The sequence below is a fragment of the Asparagus officinalis genome, chromosome 7 (genome assembly GCF_001876935.1).
Source record: "Asparagus officinalis chromosome 7, Aspof.V1, whole genome shotgun sequence".
NCBI classification, from domain to species: Eukaryota; Viridiplantae; Streptophyta; class Magnoliopsida; order Asparagales; family Asparagaceae; genus Asparagus; species Asparagus officinalis.
Window position 1 is genome coordinate 80,085,156 of NC_033800.1, and position 17,593 is coordinate 80,102,748.

Sequence of the window (17,593 nt, forward strand, 5' to 3'; positions counted from 1 at the left end):
CACGACGTTATCCGCTATCGATAACATTGCATCATCGTGTGTCTTATCCTAATCGCGTCAATAAGAGAGCTACTAAACCATTTGATCTTGTTCATTCTGATGTCTGGGGGCCATGTCCAATAACTTCTAAATTGAGATTCTAACACTTTGTCAGTTTTGTGAATGATCACTCTCGTGTTACTTGGATTTATCTTCTCAAGCCTAGGTCTGAAGTCTTTTATACATTTAAACTCTTTTATTCTGAAATAGTAAATCAATTCAAGTCTTCGATAAAAAAATTCCGATCTGATAATGCAAAGGAATATTTAGATGACAACTTCACTAGTTTCCTTAAATAACATGAAATCCTCCATCAGTCTTCTTGTGTTTACACTCCTCGACAAAATAGAGTTGCTGAACGAAAGAATAGACATCTCCTTGATATTGCTCGGACCTTGCTATTCCATCGCTATGTTCCCAAAAAATTTTAAGGGGGAGTTATATTAACAGTATGTTACTTGATTAATCAAATGTCATCTTCTGTTCTGCAAGATAAAATTTCTTTCAAAGTTCTATACCCCAACGATGATATCTTTTCGCTTCCTCTAAAGATTTTTGGCTCTCTATGCTTTGTTCATAAGTACAATCCAACTAAACAAAAGTTTGACTCTCGATCTATTAAAGACATTTTTCTGTGTTTTGTACATAACCACAGTTCAACTAAACAAAAAATTAACTCTCAGTCTATTAAAGACATTTTTCTTGGCTACTCCTGAAAGCATAAAGGTTACAAGTGTTTCTGTCCATCACTCAATCGTCTTGTGTTATCTGCTGATGTAACATTGTTTGAAGATAAAACTCGGTCATTCTAGTTCTCCATCTCTAATATCACTGGATGAGTATGACTATTTAATCCTATAAGAGTTATTGGTTAACGGTGGTGGTTCATCCGCTGACAATACTATTTGCGCTATTGGTAAAGACTCAGTTCGGTTTAACGACTCAATTCAATTTTATCATCATCGCTCTGCTCCTGCTCCTGTGCCAACGTCGATCTCAACACCACGTCCTCAGCCCGAAAAACCTGTTACCCCTTCTGCGGAAGACCTTCCTATTGCACTTCCGAAAAGGATACGAACTTGTACTTAACATCCTATTTCTAACTTTGTCTCCTATAATCACCTCTTCTCTACCTTTCTATCTTTAATTACTTCCCTCGACTCATATTTGGTTCCCAAGAATGTGTTAAAAGTCTTGTCTATTCCAGGTTAGAACCAAGCGATGCTGGACGAAATGAAAGCCTTACAGCAAAATGAGACTTGGGATTTGATCCCACTCCCACCAGGAAAGCGACAAGTCGACTGCAAGTGGGTGTACACTGTCAAGTTGAATCATAATGGAACTTTGGCACGCCTGAAAGCCCGACTGGTTGCTAAATGCTATTCATAGGTGTATGGCTTGGATTACATAGATACCTTCTCTCAAGTGGTAAAAATAACATATGTTCGGATTTTTATTTCGTTAGCAGCGATAAATTACTGGTCACTTCATCAGTTGGACATCAAAAATACATCTCTTAATGGTATTCTAGATGAGGAGGTTTATATGGTGCAACCATCAGGTTTTGTTGCTCATGAGAAGAATGTGAAGGTGTGTAGGCTGAAAAAATCACTCAATGGTCTGAAGCAGTCTCTGAGAGACTGTTTTGGACGTTTTACATCGGTTATTCAGGAATTTGGGCTTTGTCGTGCACAAAAATATCACTCTATCTTCTGGCGATTTCAGAATGGGAAATAAATTCTTCTAGTTGTCTATGTGGATGATATTGTAATTACAGAGGATGATGCTTCTGATATAACCAGCCTGAAGAAGCATTTACAGACACATTTCCAAACCAAATATCTTGGTTCCCTAAAATACTTCCTAGACATTGAAGTTGCAAAGTCAACGAAGGGTACTCTTTTATCACAAAGGAAGTGTCCTGGATATGCTCTCAAAAATCGGGATGTTAAGATGCAGAAGCAGTGATTCTCCAATGGATGTGAACTCAAAACTACTACCAGACCAGGGGGCGCTTCTTGAGGATGTTGGATAGTATAGAAGATTGGTGGAAAAACTGAATTATCTGACGGTGACCGGACCTGACATCACATTTGCAGTTAGTATTGTGAACCAGTTCTTATCCGTACCAAGTACTCACTTGGATGCAGTAATGAGAATTTTGAGGTACTTGAAGAAGGCTCTAAGACGAGGAATTCTCTACTCAAATCAAGAACACACCAGAGTTGCAGGCTTCTCTGATGCAGATTGGGCTGAATGTCTTTTTGATAGGAGATCGACTACTGGATATTGTCTTTCTTGAAGAAAATCTGGTGTCATAAAAAAATAAGAAGCAAAGTGTTATATCTCGATCCAGTATAGAATCAAAAAAAGAGCTATGACAAATGTGACACTTAAGATGGTTTGGATCAGAGACCTATTAATAGAGATTGATCTCCCTCCAGAATGTCCTATGAGTCTATATGGCGACAATAAAGCAGCAATTCACATTGGTGAGAATCTCGTGTTTCATGAGAGAACCAAGCACATTGAAGTCGATTGTCATGTAGTCCGCAAGAAGCTCGAGGACAAAATCATCACGACAAAACATGTATCGACAGTACATCAGTTGGCAGACATTCTTACAAAACCACTTGAACGAACACAGGTTGACTTTATTTTTAACAAGTTGGGCATGCATGATATATATGCTCCAGCTTGAGGGGGAGCGTTAGAAGAGAGTATTAGTTTAGCATTGGTTTAGTCCCACATTGTCTGTGACACTAACTTGTAACTAATCCATCTCTATAAATAATAAAGTATAGAGTGAGGGAAGATCTCTCTTAAGAAACTATTTTCTCTCCAAATCTCAATAGTTATCAACTATAAAGCACATACCATGACATTTCTGTTTCATGTTGGTGCTTTTTAGAATTACTTGTGTCTACATTATGCCATCTCAATGTGGGAAATTCCCATGTCCATGCTTGTACAGTTTCATCTCTCAGCTAGTGCAGTGTTATGATTATCCCTCATTATTTTCATTCTTCAACCATTCTCTGACTATCATGATATTGGTCCTTGATGTTGTCTTCACTACTTCTTGATGTTGTCTTCAACTCTTAGTGAAATTCTGACAATATCAGGTGCAAACGCGCAACATAGAAGTCGTGGCCTTTAATTAAGGCTAGGAAAAACACAGTTTGTTTCTTTTATTTACAGTCAGCAAGTGATGCATCAGACAACAGCCGTAACATGTCAAGAGACGTCCCAGTGTATTTGTAAGAAAAAACAACTGGAAGTTGTTATTTTGCTAACAATTTGGCACGGCAAGTGCCACGCTCTTGGATGTAGTTTGTGCAGGATGAAAGATAAATTGTACACCTAGATGGTAAATTTAAACACATTTATGTATCTTAAAAGTAGTGTAAACTGATGTGTATGGATAATTCGGACCATTCAGAACTACATCATTGATATCCCATTATAAATAGCTGATTGGCACAAGTATGTTTGAGCATAAATCCAAGAGTAATGGTCCAGTATGGTACTGGGACAGACATGCCTGCATGACCTTCAGGTAAACAAAACCAGAAGCACTTATTGAAGATAATCAATATCAAAGAAGAGCATAAAGCAAAGAGCATTGCCATTAAGCAGCAAAGAGTAATGTTTCGAGGCAAAAAAAGTTTAAAACTTCAAAATTTCCATTTATACTCTAGGAAATGTACATAGAAAATTCATACGCATAAAGTTATATAATATGTATCTAATAAAAGGGAGAGGGAAAAGATTGAGGATGGTCAGCCATAAATATTTGGTGCTGTGACTGGTATTATTGGTGCTTGGAGAATTCAAAATAATAGATATCTCAGTAAAATAGAACACAAGGCTCCATCGTTCCAAGTATGGGAAGGTTCAAATGTATGAACAGTACCCTGAACTCTGGAGAGGCTATTTTGTGGTTCAACCGTGATATCCAAGCAGTGAAGCAACCTTACCATTGAAGAATGCTCGCCCTAACAGATTTTCGATGTAAATAGAAGTATTCTAGATGGTGATGAAAGTCAAGTTTTCAATATAACAGTGGGAGGTGGCTTTTGTAGGTAGCTGCAATTGGTTGTGATCCTCCCACACTGCTTAAAGGAAGAAATGAAAAAAAGCAAAAAAAGAAAATGACAAAAAATCTTTATGTTGAGGCGCACACTTTACCAAAGCACAAAAGCATGCCCCTCCGACCTCCCCCTTTGACCCACAACTTAAGTAGTAGACATGGATTAACTGAGTTAGTTAAGTGTGGATTGGTCATATTCTAAAAATCTTAGTCCATTTAACAAAAGGGCTAGGAATATACCCAGAATATTCCTTGACAGAAAATGAGAGGATTATTTTAACCCAATGAGGTAGAATGTAGGGACAAATTAACAAATATTCAAGTTTGGAGGCTAAATCTGTAGATAGAATTTATTTGGGGGGTATATAGGCAATTTGAAAATTAAGGATGATAGAATATTCCAAGAATCTTTAGTGTAAAGTAACAACAGATTCTATTTGGGATAAAATATATGGGCTTCATTACAATATTAACAATTTGAGGAAAAATTACGAATCCAATATTGCAAAAAGAAAAACATTTACAATATACAAATCTTGGTCATAGGTTCCACCAGAATATGATATATTTAATCTTAAAAAGTGTGTCATAACAAAGTCAACCTATCAAATAAACCCGATTAACTTCCCAAGGAACGCATTCCTAATCTCCTAGTATACATGACATCATTGACGTGGGTTGACAAGGATATAGGTTTTGTTAACAGCGGAAGAACTCAAAAAATTATATTTCTGATTTACCACCAAATTTCTTTCCCCCAAGGACATCAGATTCATTATTTGAAATGAATACCAATCACAGCTCATGCTTCTGTTAGTTAGGAATGTCTTAAAGCTACTAATAAAAACCAAGCTGCACACCTCATGAAAGTCTTTAAAAATTCACTGAAAAGCAGTTGGATATGACTCGTAGACTTGTTTAACATCGTTAGATAACTGAATATCCACCCAATTACCCACCAACAAATATCACCCCAAGATATCTTGAGGCAGGCCCTCCAAAATGTTATATCGCCATATACAATCAGTATTTGGTAGCAAAGCATATAATGATGTTTCCAGCAGTGCAGCTTATAACTAGACATCATTAAACATAGTTCGCCAATATTCTAACCATTTCCAGGAAAGACTGATCAGCATGCTCCAGTTGGACTGGATATCATGATTTAATGCATGTAGTGGAATCGTTTTTCCCTCCTCTTTAAATGATGGGAGGACTACATCGACCACAAATTGTACATATCATGACCGGCTTCCTCTACAAGTTAGAATGCTGAAAACAGATTCATAAATGTGGAAAAAATTATCACAGAATAAATGCAAGGATGCCTGCCTTTTTTTTCTTTGCACAATAAACAAGGCAATTCAATTTAGTTTTAAAGATAGAAATCAAATTGCATATAGACTTCCTCAATCATTACTGTGGGTAAGAATCACACAAGAAGGAAATTTCAAGACAGTTTTGAAGAGAGAAATTAGATATCTTGCTCAATGCATTATTGTGGGCAGAGTCTAAAGGAGAAAAATCATGAAAACCAGCTAACCACACATTAATAGCATAATCGGGTACAAGTTAGATTAGTCTGATCTTATAAAGATTTTGCACCACTTATATAGTGAGAATTGGAGTTCTACAATTATCATAGGTTAGGCATGAAAGTGAGCTTACCTGGAAGGATGTTGCCAGGACCCATTGGCTGCTAAAACAAAAGGGATTTCAGATATTGCAGTTCTTATTGCAGTATCCTGTTCCATTAAAAGCTTTACATCATGTAGGATTGCAGAAAGAATGCCTGGCTCTGAAAGGAATCTTGACATATGGTTTAGCACGTGTTCCGTGTAAAATTCAGCTCTTGAAGCTTCTTTAATACCTACATAGCATCTTAGGATGCTCTTTTCCCTATCTGAATCTGTTTGTATAAAATTGTCATCCAGAAGATCGTCGTGTATACCATCTGGTTTGAGCCACTTTGAGGGGTTAGTTAAACATGTGAGCTTTCTGCTTCTGTAAGCCTCAAATATTGGAAGATGCTTGATAGTCTCAATATGCTTCGAATTCATCTGATCTGCAGAGAACCACTTAGACTGGAAAATAAAACTCCGAAGCTCATGCATTTCTCCTCTGGAGGCATTCAAGAACAACTCCTTAAAATCGAGTAAATTGGAACCAACTGCTTGCACAGCATTTATAATGCCACTGGCTGTTGCATCCTGAACGAAGTACTTTAACTGAGGGTGATCTAGTGGAAGATCAGACCTTAAAAAGACACATCCTAGTTTCTGCAATAAAGAAGACATGTTCTCACTCCATTCTTTATCTCTAATTACATATGAACTTTCAGAAAGCTGAAAGAGATGGCCACTCCCAACAGGCAGTATGGGCCATTTGGAAAATATCTTAAGGTCAGTGCATGAAGACCGCAAATAGCTCCACAGCATCCCAATCCATTCTAAAGTCGGTTGGCCTTGTTGACCAGGATCCCAAGACACCTGCTTAGCATGCTCCCATTCAGCTGGAAGAATCCTAGGGAAGAGTTCCACAAGAGAATGGCATGTCAACTCATACATATTTGTCAACCCCGACTGAGCAATATCTTGTAACTTCTTGAAAACTCCACTTGGAATTGCACGGTCTACAAGAAGATGTGGGACTGAATTCTTAAGAAGATCATATTCTATTGGCGATGTAATGAATATTCTTTCACCCTCTCCTCGCTTACTAAACATAGTGAATGAGCTAGTTGCCAAAGGAACCAAAGGTAGTCCAACCAAATTATCAGAGAATGATGATCCTTTCATGTCAGTCAAACAATACTCTAATGCAATCAACATCGCTTCCTTGTCCTTAAAACCACGCTTGCGACGAATCAACAAAGTCCTCAGTAGGCAGGGATTCAAATAATGTAGAGACGGGCAAGCCTCCATAAATCTATCTACAATTGGCTCAGAGACTGTGGCCATGGGCAAACCAGCATCTGATAATGCCTCAGCAAGTTCAACTGCCTTAGGAAATGTAAAATCAGGGAAAATAGCTTGCCTTGTTGAGATCCACTGTCCTCCTCTAGCTTTTGTATACAAAACAGGAAGTCCAAGATCAGCAGTTGACAGATAGAACTTGTGCACCATTGATGCCCATGGCTCAAGCCCTGAAGAAGTGGGCCAAAACGAAAAGAACAGATCAGATGGACCAATCTCTTCTGCAATGCAACCAAGCAACCGACTGTAAGCAGGAGCAACAACATCTTCAAGAAGGCAGATATTCCACTCGGAACGTGTCTTCCCGCCTCCTGCCATGTCATTACCAAACCAGATATCTCGTCTGTTAGATGATAATTCAAAATACGCATTAATATGTACTGGAAGGCTAGTAATGATTGGTAGAGGCAGGAAGCAAAAAGCTCGTCCATCAACATGTTTCCTGTCTTGCATTGAATTTTCACAAGATTGCAAAGCTCCTTCAGAATTCTCAGAATCATCTGCATCATTAACATTTACAGAATGAAGGTATGCGGCGACAGATGCCCAAGGAATAAAATTATGTGATCTGTTACCCAAGCTGACAGATTTATTTTTAGCATTTCCTCCACCAATACATTCACTGATCATCCAGTGATGTGCAATGCGGTTAGATGGACTTTCTTCCATAACTGCAACTTTCTGACAACACCATGGCAGATCTCTGTCCATGGTCTTATCCAACCTACTCAAAAATTGGTTTTTATCCATTCCGTTTTGCTGGATTCCATTAACAAAATTGAGCATCGCATGAAGTGGATGTGGTTCTTTCGCAAGCCCACTAATATTCTGTTTAGAAACACGATGAATGAGCTGCATATCATTTCCAGGCCCCTCTTTCACAAAAACACTGATCTTTTTGACATTACGAAGAAAAAGCAAAGTCTCAGATACAACTGTAGAAAATGAAGAGAAAAGCAACTCTACATCTTCAGGGGAATATTTTTCTCTCTTTATTTGACTTCTAGAAGCAGCCATTTCATTCCTGAGAGGAAAGCGAAAAAGGGTACCAGGAAATGATTGTTGTAAATCACAACCAAAGTGCAAGAATGGAGAGAACTGATCAGGAAACTGGTCTAAGATCCTTCTTCCGACAAATTTTATCCTCAGGCCTGGGTGAGTTGGAGAGATTCCAGGAAGATGGCATGCATGAGGGTCAAAAAGAACAATGTTATCCCCAGAAACAAAGCCAGGAATATCTGTAAAGTGATAAACACAATTGAAACCAAGCCCAAACCTCCCTATAGCAAAAGGTTTTTCAAGTTTGCTATCTTGACCAATACGTGAAATAGCATAGAGGTCCTGTGGACTAAATACAGAGTTGTTGAAACAATATAGGGCAGGACCCTGCCATTCAGCCATCTCCGGAGAAAGAATAGATGAAGTTCCATACTGAGTTTTATCCAACAGGAAAACCACCTCAGAAGCCCGTGCATCCTCTGCATTTTGTACAAGTTCAAAAAGAATCCCTGGCCCATCAGCATACATTTCAACAATATGTTTGAGTCTTGTTGTCAAGGCTTCGTGCTGTCCAAAGGCTTCAGCAACACCAGACAAGCTCAAGTTCATGGAATCAGAACTCTCAGCAAGCAGTAGCCGACGAAGAGAGCGAACACCAAGTTTTTCTGCAACATCATTTGAGATGTTACCATGGACGAAATTATGGACATTTCTCTTTGAATTCAGAGTAACATTAGATGTATTTCCAAATATGCCCTCTCCTAGATCAAGCAGCCAAGGAGCATCATTGAAAACTAGATCAGTTGATAGAAACAGTCTAGATGACGTATCAGGTAAATAAATCTGAACCCGCAAATCGAGAAACTGAACTTCAGCCAGGTGCTGTACTACCAGAATGGCTGCTCTAAGTTCTGGACCATCAAGTGGAGTGCAACCCTTTCTAGTAGCCATTCGACAAAGAATGTCGGCATAATCAATAGGATTCAAATATTCCTTCACGCCAAGTTCCAAGAACAATTCCTTAAAAACCGCAAGATCAACTGGAATGACTCGAATGTAAGGAGCTAGATGAAGATGGCCACTAAGGACAACTTCTGTTGCAGTTGCAAACCCATCTCCCACCCAAATCCACCGACACCCTTCAAGAACTGCTTTCACAATATCCATTTCATCTGATCCAATCAATTTTGCTAGCAGAGAGTATATTTTTGGCATTGCTAATGCGAGCTCTTGCCGAAGCATCTGATCAGTCACAAGCTCATTATTTTTTCCTAGTTCAAGTAGCTGGGCAGCAATTACACTCCCCCCAGGAGGCAAAGACCAACCCAACCCCAAAGAAAGGGCTGATGATGAACATTCACCATCGAGGATACGTGTGCTTGCAGAAACAAGCCACATATCTGACTTTACTCTAACGAGCTTAGGGGGAGCAACCATTGATCTCACTGAAGGCCATGGCAAAGCTGAATGAGGAGATGTTGTCAGCACTGGGCACCAGCAAATCGCTCTCAAATCAGTCCAGAATTTTTCAAGATCGACCTCCGAAGGCACGTCACGAGGCTTGATTGCCGTAGCGACTTTTGAAAACATAGTCCTGACCTTTGTTCGACTGTCAGGTGATGCATTATACAGCCATTTAACTGCGTTAACTTCAAGGTAGGAAAGAAGGACCTTACCCCGCAAATTAGCCTTAGACTGATCCTTGTACATTAATGATTCAACCTGGCGAGCACTTTGCATGATTGTGTCAACAGATACTGATGTCCTTAAACCCAGACACAGAAGCATATCCAGAATACCAGGATCTTGAAATAAGCCACAAGGAAAACTATCTGAATCTTCAAGAAGAGCATATAGTTCTTCTACACGAGGATCATAAAGAGATTGAGCAGTTTTTAATCCATCATTGATAGTTGGAACAAATTTTAACGTCCTTACAGACTCTTTGAATGATGGATCATCCACGCAAAGTTGAGGTAGCTCTTTAAGGATGGACAGCATGATTACATCACGCATATCTGGTCGCAGTTCACCTAGTTTATTCAAAACATGTTGTCTGTAAAATTTTGGCTTTTGCATGCGTTCAACTTTATAATATCTTAGCAAAATCTCTTCCACACTGAGAGATGTACAGAGGACAAACTCACCACCTAGAAAGTATTCAGGTATATCAGCAGGTGGTAAGTACTTCTCAGGGCTTTCCAAATTAGAAAACTGGGGATTATTTGTAACTTCCCCAGCATAGACTCTGAAAATAGGTAGCTTTCTGCAATTCTTTATGTGAAGATCAGACAGAGAGCAGCCATAATACCACTTTGGTTCAAGGAAAAAATGATAGAGCTCAGTTTTCTCATCGACAGATAAATCTTGAAAAAGAATCTGCAACTGATTATAGTTTGAACAAATGGACTCAAAAATTGAATTCAGAATACCAGCAGCATCGCCATTATACACATATAGAGATAGATCTGAATGTCTGACCACAAAGTTCGAATCTAGTATTTTACAGCCAATTTTTACAAGAATTTCTTTCATAGTATTGGATAAGTTTTCTGCATCAAGCAACTTTGAGAATTTTGAAGCTCTATAAAGGTGTCCTGAACTAGATGGCAATATAGGCCATTCACTGAATATTGATAAATCGTAAGACCGATCTTGAAGATACTGCCAGAAAAGCACAAACCAAGCTGCCATATGGCAGGTAGTACCCAACTCTGGATCCCATGAAACTCTGTTTTTAAATTTCCAATCTGCAGGGAAAAAACAAGGGAAGAACTGGAGGAAACTTTGACCATCTAGGAATGCAAGATTAGCATTAGAACTGCTGGCAATTTGAGAAAGTCTGCTAAATAAGTGAAGAGGAATGTTGCGGTCAATTACTCTATCAGGAACTACACTCAGAATTTTATATTCCAGCTCGTCACAAATAAAGTAGCATATTCCTTGTGAGGCTTCTGAAAAATTGCCAAACTTACCATTTGCTAAAGGAAGCAACGGAAGGCCTTTAGAATGTTTAGATACGTCAGAATCAATCAAATCACTAAGACAATATTCTAACAAAACAAACTTGTAAGAACTGCTTAAAATATCCAAAGTTCGGCATCTCCTGATAAAATTCCGTACTGCTTCAGGACTAACCATCCTCTGCGAAAAATTGGTAAAGTACTTGAAAAACATATCAATAAGAACCTTGGGCAAATGAACAATAGGCATACCCAACAAAACAAGAGCTTCACTAAGATCATTACTTTTCGAAAATTTCATGTCATGAATATATGCTTCAGCTGGTGATATCCAATTCCCACCTCCAGAATTGGAATATAATACAGGGTTTAAATAGATTATCTTGAAGATGCAGTCCACTAATATGTTCCATGGTTCCTCAAATGCACCACTTGGCCACAAAGAATAATACAGGTCAGTGGGACCCAGAAGCTTACGAGCGGCAAGCAGAAGCTCACTAAAGGCTGGAGCTACTCCATACTCCAATAAAAGCCTATTCCAGTCAGAACGAAGTTTCCCACCCCTATCCATGTCAACTCCAAACCATATGTTGCGTCTGTTGGAGGAAACTTCAAAGTAACCATTCACTTGCACGGTCAGCCCTGTCCTAACAGGCAGGGGAAGAAAACAGAATGCTAGGCCTTCCTTAAGAAGAGTATCCTGTCAAAATTAACTCCCATGAAAACAATAAGGAATCTTGACTTGAAGTACGAAACAACAGCAAAGACAGGAACAGAGCTAAATACAGGTGTTTACTTACCAAGCACATCCTAAAAAAACGAGCCATTTTGCTCATAAACGGATTTGCAACATTTACAACTGAAGAACGTCACTAATGAAATGTGACTGTAAAATGAGAAGGAGATAAAACAGAAGCATTGTATCTGTTTTTTTATCAACAATAAGGAATCCAAGGCAAAAGTTTATACACAAATAAGATCAAAAGTTCAGGCTTTGTCTGTTTTCTATTGAAGTTTGAAATCTTCGTGTATGTACCCGACTCAAACTCCAAGTTTGGTTCAGTATCAGGAGTTTAGTAGTTTCAGCACTTCTTGATTTTTGGTATCGATGGCTTAAATTACTTCAATCTGAAAATCAATATCAAAAACAGTATAAAACATCTTGATATGTTTTTAGAATAATTCTGAGGTTTATAATGGCTGTTGATGAAATATAATTTTAAAAAAAACTATGAGGCAGTAGTTTCTAAGAAATGATTTAGCAATGATTTTCTTGTTTACTCATTATGTTTCTTCTTCCTTGTTTTTCTCATTGCTATCAACTAATAAGTTTAATCTATGCGAATAAATTTTCATAAACCTAAGAAAAGTTTGGTTTTCAGTTGCTAGCTGACGCAGATATGATGATACCTATTAGACTTAATATAAAACTATAATCATTGATCCTCAACATAACTTCGGAGTTTTTGTGTAATGGTTAGATGAACTAAATTTAAGATGGTATCAGAGCAACCCAGGTTCAAATCCCACCGGCCACGAATTAAATGCGGATTTTCTAAAAATTGACACCGCTATGTGAGTCCAGATTTCGACCCATAAAAAAGGGCGCTCGACCTGCGAGGGCATGTTAGAATTAATATAAAACTATAATCCTTGATCCTCACCGTAACTTCGGAGTTTTGGTATAATGGTTAGAGGAACTAAATTTAAGAATACCCACTCATCATAGAAAAATTCACATTTTCCAGCAGTAAAATCAATGTCATAGATATGATGGTAGACAACATTACATGGTATAATAACGAATCCTGTAAAGGGAAAATATTTTACCTCAGATGAACTATCAGATATATGTGCAGCAACAGATGCCCAAGGCAATAGGTGAAGGTCATAATCTTTAGCAGCCATAGTAGCAAACATACCAAGTTTGCTGGAGGCTGATGCCATTCCTTGTACTATGAAAAACTTGTCAACTCTCTTCTCTAAAACTGTAGCTGAAGTGGCTTCACTCAGAAAATCCAGTGAAAAGAAATCCATCTGCGCATTAGAAGATGCCACTGAAGTAGATAATCTCACAAGTGCCTGCCGATGCCATGCTGTATTTTCATCAGCCGACGTGACAGAGCATGAGTAAATTTTTTGTGGCTCAGCTGCACCAGTATCCCATATGTACATTTCGACTGAGATGATGCTTTTAAGGAAAAGCAGACTGAAAATAGCTTCTTTGTAGAGTTGAGAAAACATATAAGAAATATCATCTGTGGAGTATGCTTGCCGTGAAAGCTTACTGCCAGCCGCTTGATCTGCACTCCTCAAAGGGAAACGAAATAAAGTTCCATGGAAAGGCTTTGACATGTCACATCCAAAAGCACAATATGGCATAAACTGATCTTTATAAAGTGATATGGCTGAAGAACTAACATACTCAATACGTTTTCCAGGATTTGCAGCCGAAACATTTGGAAGATATGCGCCCTGGGGGTCGAATAGGACGACATACTTGTTGCTCACAAATGATGGAAGATCAGTTAAATGGTAAACCGAGTTAAAGCCAACCCTAGAAAAGAAAACTCATCAAGTCATTACTAAGTTTGTAAGATTGGTGTTTGAGAATGATATATTCCGTTTAAACACTGATTTCACAACAAAAACAATATAGGTAATTACAAGACAAAGGAGTTCTGGTTTATTCCCATATACACAGAACTTAGTCAGAAACAGTATGTTTTATAGATAAAGTCTCTTGGGGCTATTTCATCACTTTTTCGTCTGTTGGCTTGACAACAGAGGAAGAAAGAGAAAGCACAAGTAAAACACAAGTAAAGAACAAAGGGAAAAAAGGAACAGCAGAACTTATAAAGAAGGAAAGGATTATCAATCATGACTCACTAGCTAACTTTAAACTCAAGAAATATCAGAGGAATGTATTTTCCAAAAGGTTAGAAACATTGGGCCACTTCTAACTTTGATCTATGATGTAAACAATGTGTATAAAATCCAGCAACAGATACTCATCTTAAATTAGATAGGTGGGATGCTCCAGCCCAGTAGTGGTAAAGAAACCGATATTGAAACAAAAAAGAATAGCCAAAGGGCAGAATACAACGATTTTATGTTGGCGCCTTACACATGAGCACATCAATGGTCGTGAATCATCAAAGAACAAATCAAGCAATTCCCGTTACAAATCATATATGCCAGAACTTAATTTAGCAAATGATCTACAGAATAACTAGCTTTTTCCAAAATAGACACATCATACTCTATTGTATATATATTTTTTGAGGTACAGAGCAGTTCGTAGGTATTGCACACGGATGTGCACGGACATAATGTCCAGATACATCAGGCACGTCAATTTTTGACAGGGAAAGTGAACTTAACAATGCAAATGAAACTCGAATTGGGGCCAGAATCGAACAAATAACTGGACTTAAGTGATGCTTATTGTCATTGGTAACTTCGGAAATGCTTGACTGTAAGTGTAGTTAAGGCCTAACACCCCCCTCAAACTGCTAAATACCCATTAACAACCCATTTGAACTTCAAAAAAGAATTGCCAATTCTTTTGGATGGGCTAGTGCTTGGGTTATAAGGAGTAGGGTGTCGGAACTGTGGTCATATCTCTCTATTTTTGCGAGTAGGTTGGTAATTACGACTCCATGCGACCGATGGAACATGAAGTCCCATCCCACTCCCAGCCAAATTAGTTATAGAGGTTATCGAACTGAATTCTAAACATCAGCCTTCAAATTATAAAACAATTGAGGAACAGAATTGAGGAGAGAAGTGTTGAATCTTCAAGAGAAATATATGACTGACGCATCACATGGCAACCAAAAATTATTGAACTACGGTATGAAGCTGGAGAAGAAAGAAATAAGTGGAAAAACCTCGATGAAAGGTAGGATTGTCAATTTGAGCATGTGTAAGAAAACTAAGTACAGATCCTAGTGTGTATAGATGTCAAAGGGCCTAACTCTCCATCAGATGATAAATGTACAATCACATGCCTTTCCTTACAAACTACCATACATCCACACAAGCTTCAAAAACGAATTCAAACATCAAAGCCTACTAGACTTAGGTCCCACATTGACCAAATAGGGAGTAAATTGTGGGTTTCAAAGGGATGTGCGTTCTCCAAGGCCTCTTAAAATTTATTACTGAACCATTAAAACTAAGCAAAACCCATAAAATTGGAAGCTTGAAGTTCTCCCAACAATATTCTAGTGCAAAGCCAAAGAGGTGACATTGGTATTGCAGTGTTTTGACTTGGACCAAACTTGTTCAGAACGGAAGAGGTACCACAGGGACTGCAGCGTTTGACCTGAACTCACAGTTGGCCTGCATGGACGTGAAGACTGCAGAAGCTTGCTGTTATGCTAGGCCATTTAGTCCCACATGGACTACACGTGGAGTTAATTCTAGTTTTATAAGAGATTTGGGTCCCCTCTGGCTCTCTCTCTCTCTCTAATAGTTAGCTGTAAGGGTCAAGTTCTCCTAGGTCTCTTACAAATGGTATCAAGGCCAACCCAATCTTCCCAGTTGCAAACAAGCAACACAAGAAGTGACATTGCAATTGAAGTGTTCACCCAGGACTAGTCTATTGCAAAAACCAACGGGGTGCTGCCAACATTGCACTGTTCTGCCAGAACAAGACTAGTGGAAAACCAGCCCACTTGGGCATCGGGACTGTGTAAGCGTGGTGGTATGCTAGGGTCCATTTAGCCCACATTGACTAAATGTGAAGTCAATAGTAGGAGTATGGGATTTGCGTTTCTTCCCTCTAACATCTAGCTTTTGGGGTTATTTCTCCCATATCTCTTACACATAGTATCAAAGCCAACCCACCTTCCAAGTTGCAAGCGAGCAGCATAGGTGGTGATGCTAGCATTTCAGTGTTCGCCCAGGACCAATATAGTGCAAAACTACTCCTGATTGTAGTGTTCGACGGAACTAGACTAGCGCAAAGCCAGAATGGACTAAAAAGGTTTTTTTTTTACGGTTGAGCTCTTTTCGGACTCTTTACATTAAAAAACCATAGCACTAACTAAAAGATTTCAATTGAAATCCTCACCCAAATCGGCCAGTTTTCCAAGCCTGCGCGTGCTTCCTACTATCCCCAATCCTCGAAATACTAACAAAATCATCCTCTGTAAACACAGCATCATTGTAAGCAAGAAGAGCCGGCCCCTGCCACTGAGCGAGCTCGGCCGACAGCAGCGACTCCGTGCCGTGGGACAGGCAGAGGCAGACTTTGGTGGCCCCCGCATCGTCGGCGTTCTGGATCAGTTCCTTCAGAACGGTAGTCCCCTCGGGATAATTTATCAAAACTTCGCGGATTCTTCTCGTGAGATCGACTCGCTGGCCAAAATCTTCGAGGAGCGAGGGCTCCATTGCTGGGGATGGGGAGAGAATTAGGGTTTGAGATGAGAGCGCATTGTAGAGAGAAAGCGCGAGAGAGAGAGGAGGAGGAGGAGGAAGAAACCCTAGCGGAGTTTGGGGTTGACGATGGAGATTGTACGAGAGAGACGAAAGGGGAATTTTTGTTGTCGTCGTTCGTCGTTCTGACCTTTGTTGAATGTTTATGGGGGACAAGCTTGGCGGAGGGTATCTCGTGATTTATTTATGGAATGTTTTACACATATACCCCTGAAACATTTGATATTTGCCATCTAAATCTTGCGATGTGTCCTGATTTACCCTCCCAATTGTACCAAATACTACGGATGAGCATTCCTCGGTGTAAACCGATTAAACCTACTTAATTCATAGAATTTTAATTTTTTTTTATTTGGTTTTACGATACGATCGTATTAGTTCGATCTTGTGAGAAAGAAAAACTCAATGAGTCTGATCTCTTGGTTCTCCAAATTCATGCTCTTTCTTTCATTCCGCGCATTTGTTCTATATATTTCCTTCTTTGTTTTCCAAAATCATTTTATCATTTTAATTAATTTGTTTCATTCCTTTCTCGATAGCATAAACCATACTAGGTTGGACGTACGTGTGTTGCACGTGATTAAATATTATAATTACATATTATTGGCTTATGTTCTTACTATGGCTTGGTTATGAAATGTTTCTCTAATTTCCATGTGAAAAAGTAAAATAATTTATTGTCTATACACCTATATAATTAAGCAAAAGTAATAAAATTATCATGACTAAACTCAAAATTACACGGTAAATTCGCATTAAGTACAGTTTTCAATAAATAGTACATGAAGGTAAAAATCCTTTTACTAGAAAATGTAATTTGCACAAATAATTTTATGGGCTTTTCGTCTTTAGGTTCAATTGTCTACCCTACTTTACCTTTAAATCCAAATGTTTTCTTTTGTACCATTGAACCCACTTCTTTTTATGTATTTATTTTTAAACCCAAGTTCCAAAATACAATACATAAATATGTAGGGCCCCTTAAATTTTTTTGAAAATCCAGGTTTACGTTCCCCAACCTTCCCTCGTTCTTTCTCTTCCATGCCCTTCACATAGCATTTACTGTGATGGTAGGGCGC

General features: G+C 38.7%; 1 protein-coding gene across 1 annotated transcript in view; it reads right to left on the bottom strand.

The window, feature by feature from the left end:
- Positions 1-16,654, bottom strand: part of LOC109849932 (sacsin) — a 40,153-nt gene extending 23,499 nt beyond the window's left edge. The window contains exons 1-3 of the mRNA XM_020419817.1: positions 16,150-16,654; positions 12,900-13,626; positions 5,801-11,769 (exon numbers count right to left, since the gene is read on the bottom strand). Coding sequence (XP_020275406.1) covers positions 5,801-11,769; positions 12,900-13,626; positions 16,150-16,469 — 7,016 coding nt within the window. The 5' untranslated portion in view covers positions 16,470-16,654. The remainder of the gene's footprint in view (positions 1-5,800; positions 11,770-12,899; positions 13,627-16,149) is intronic.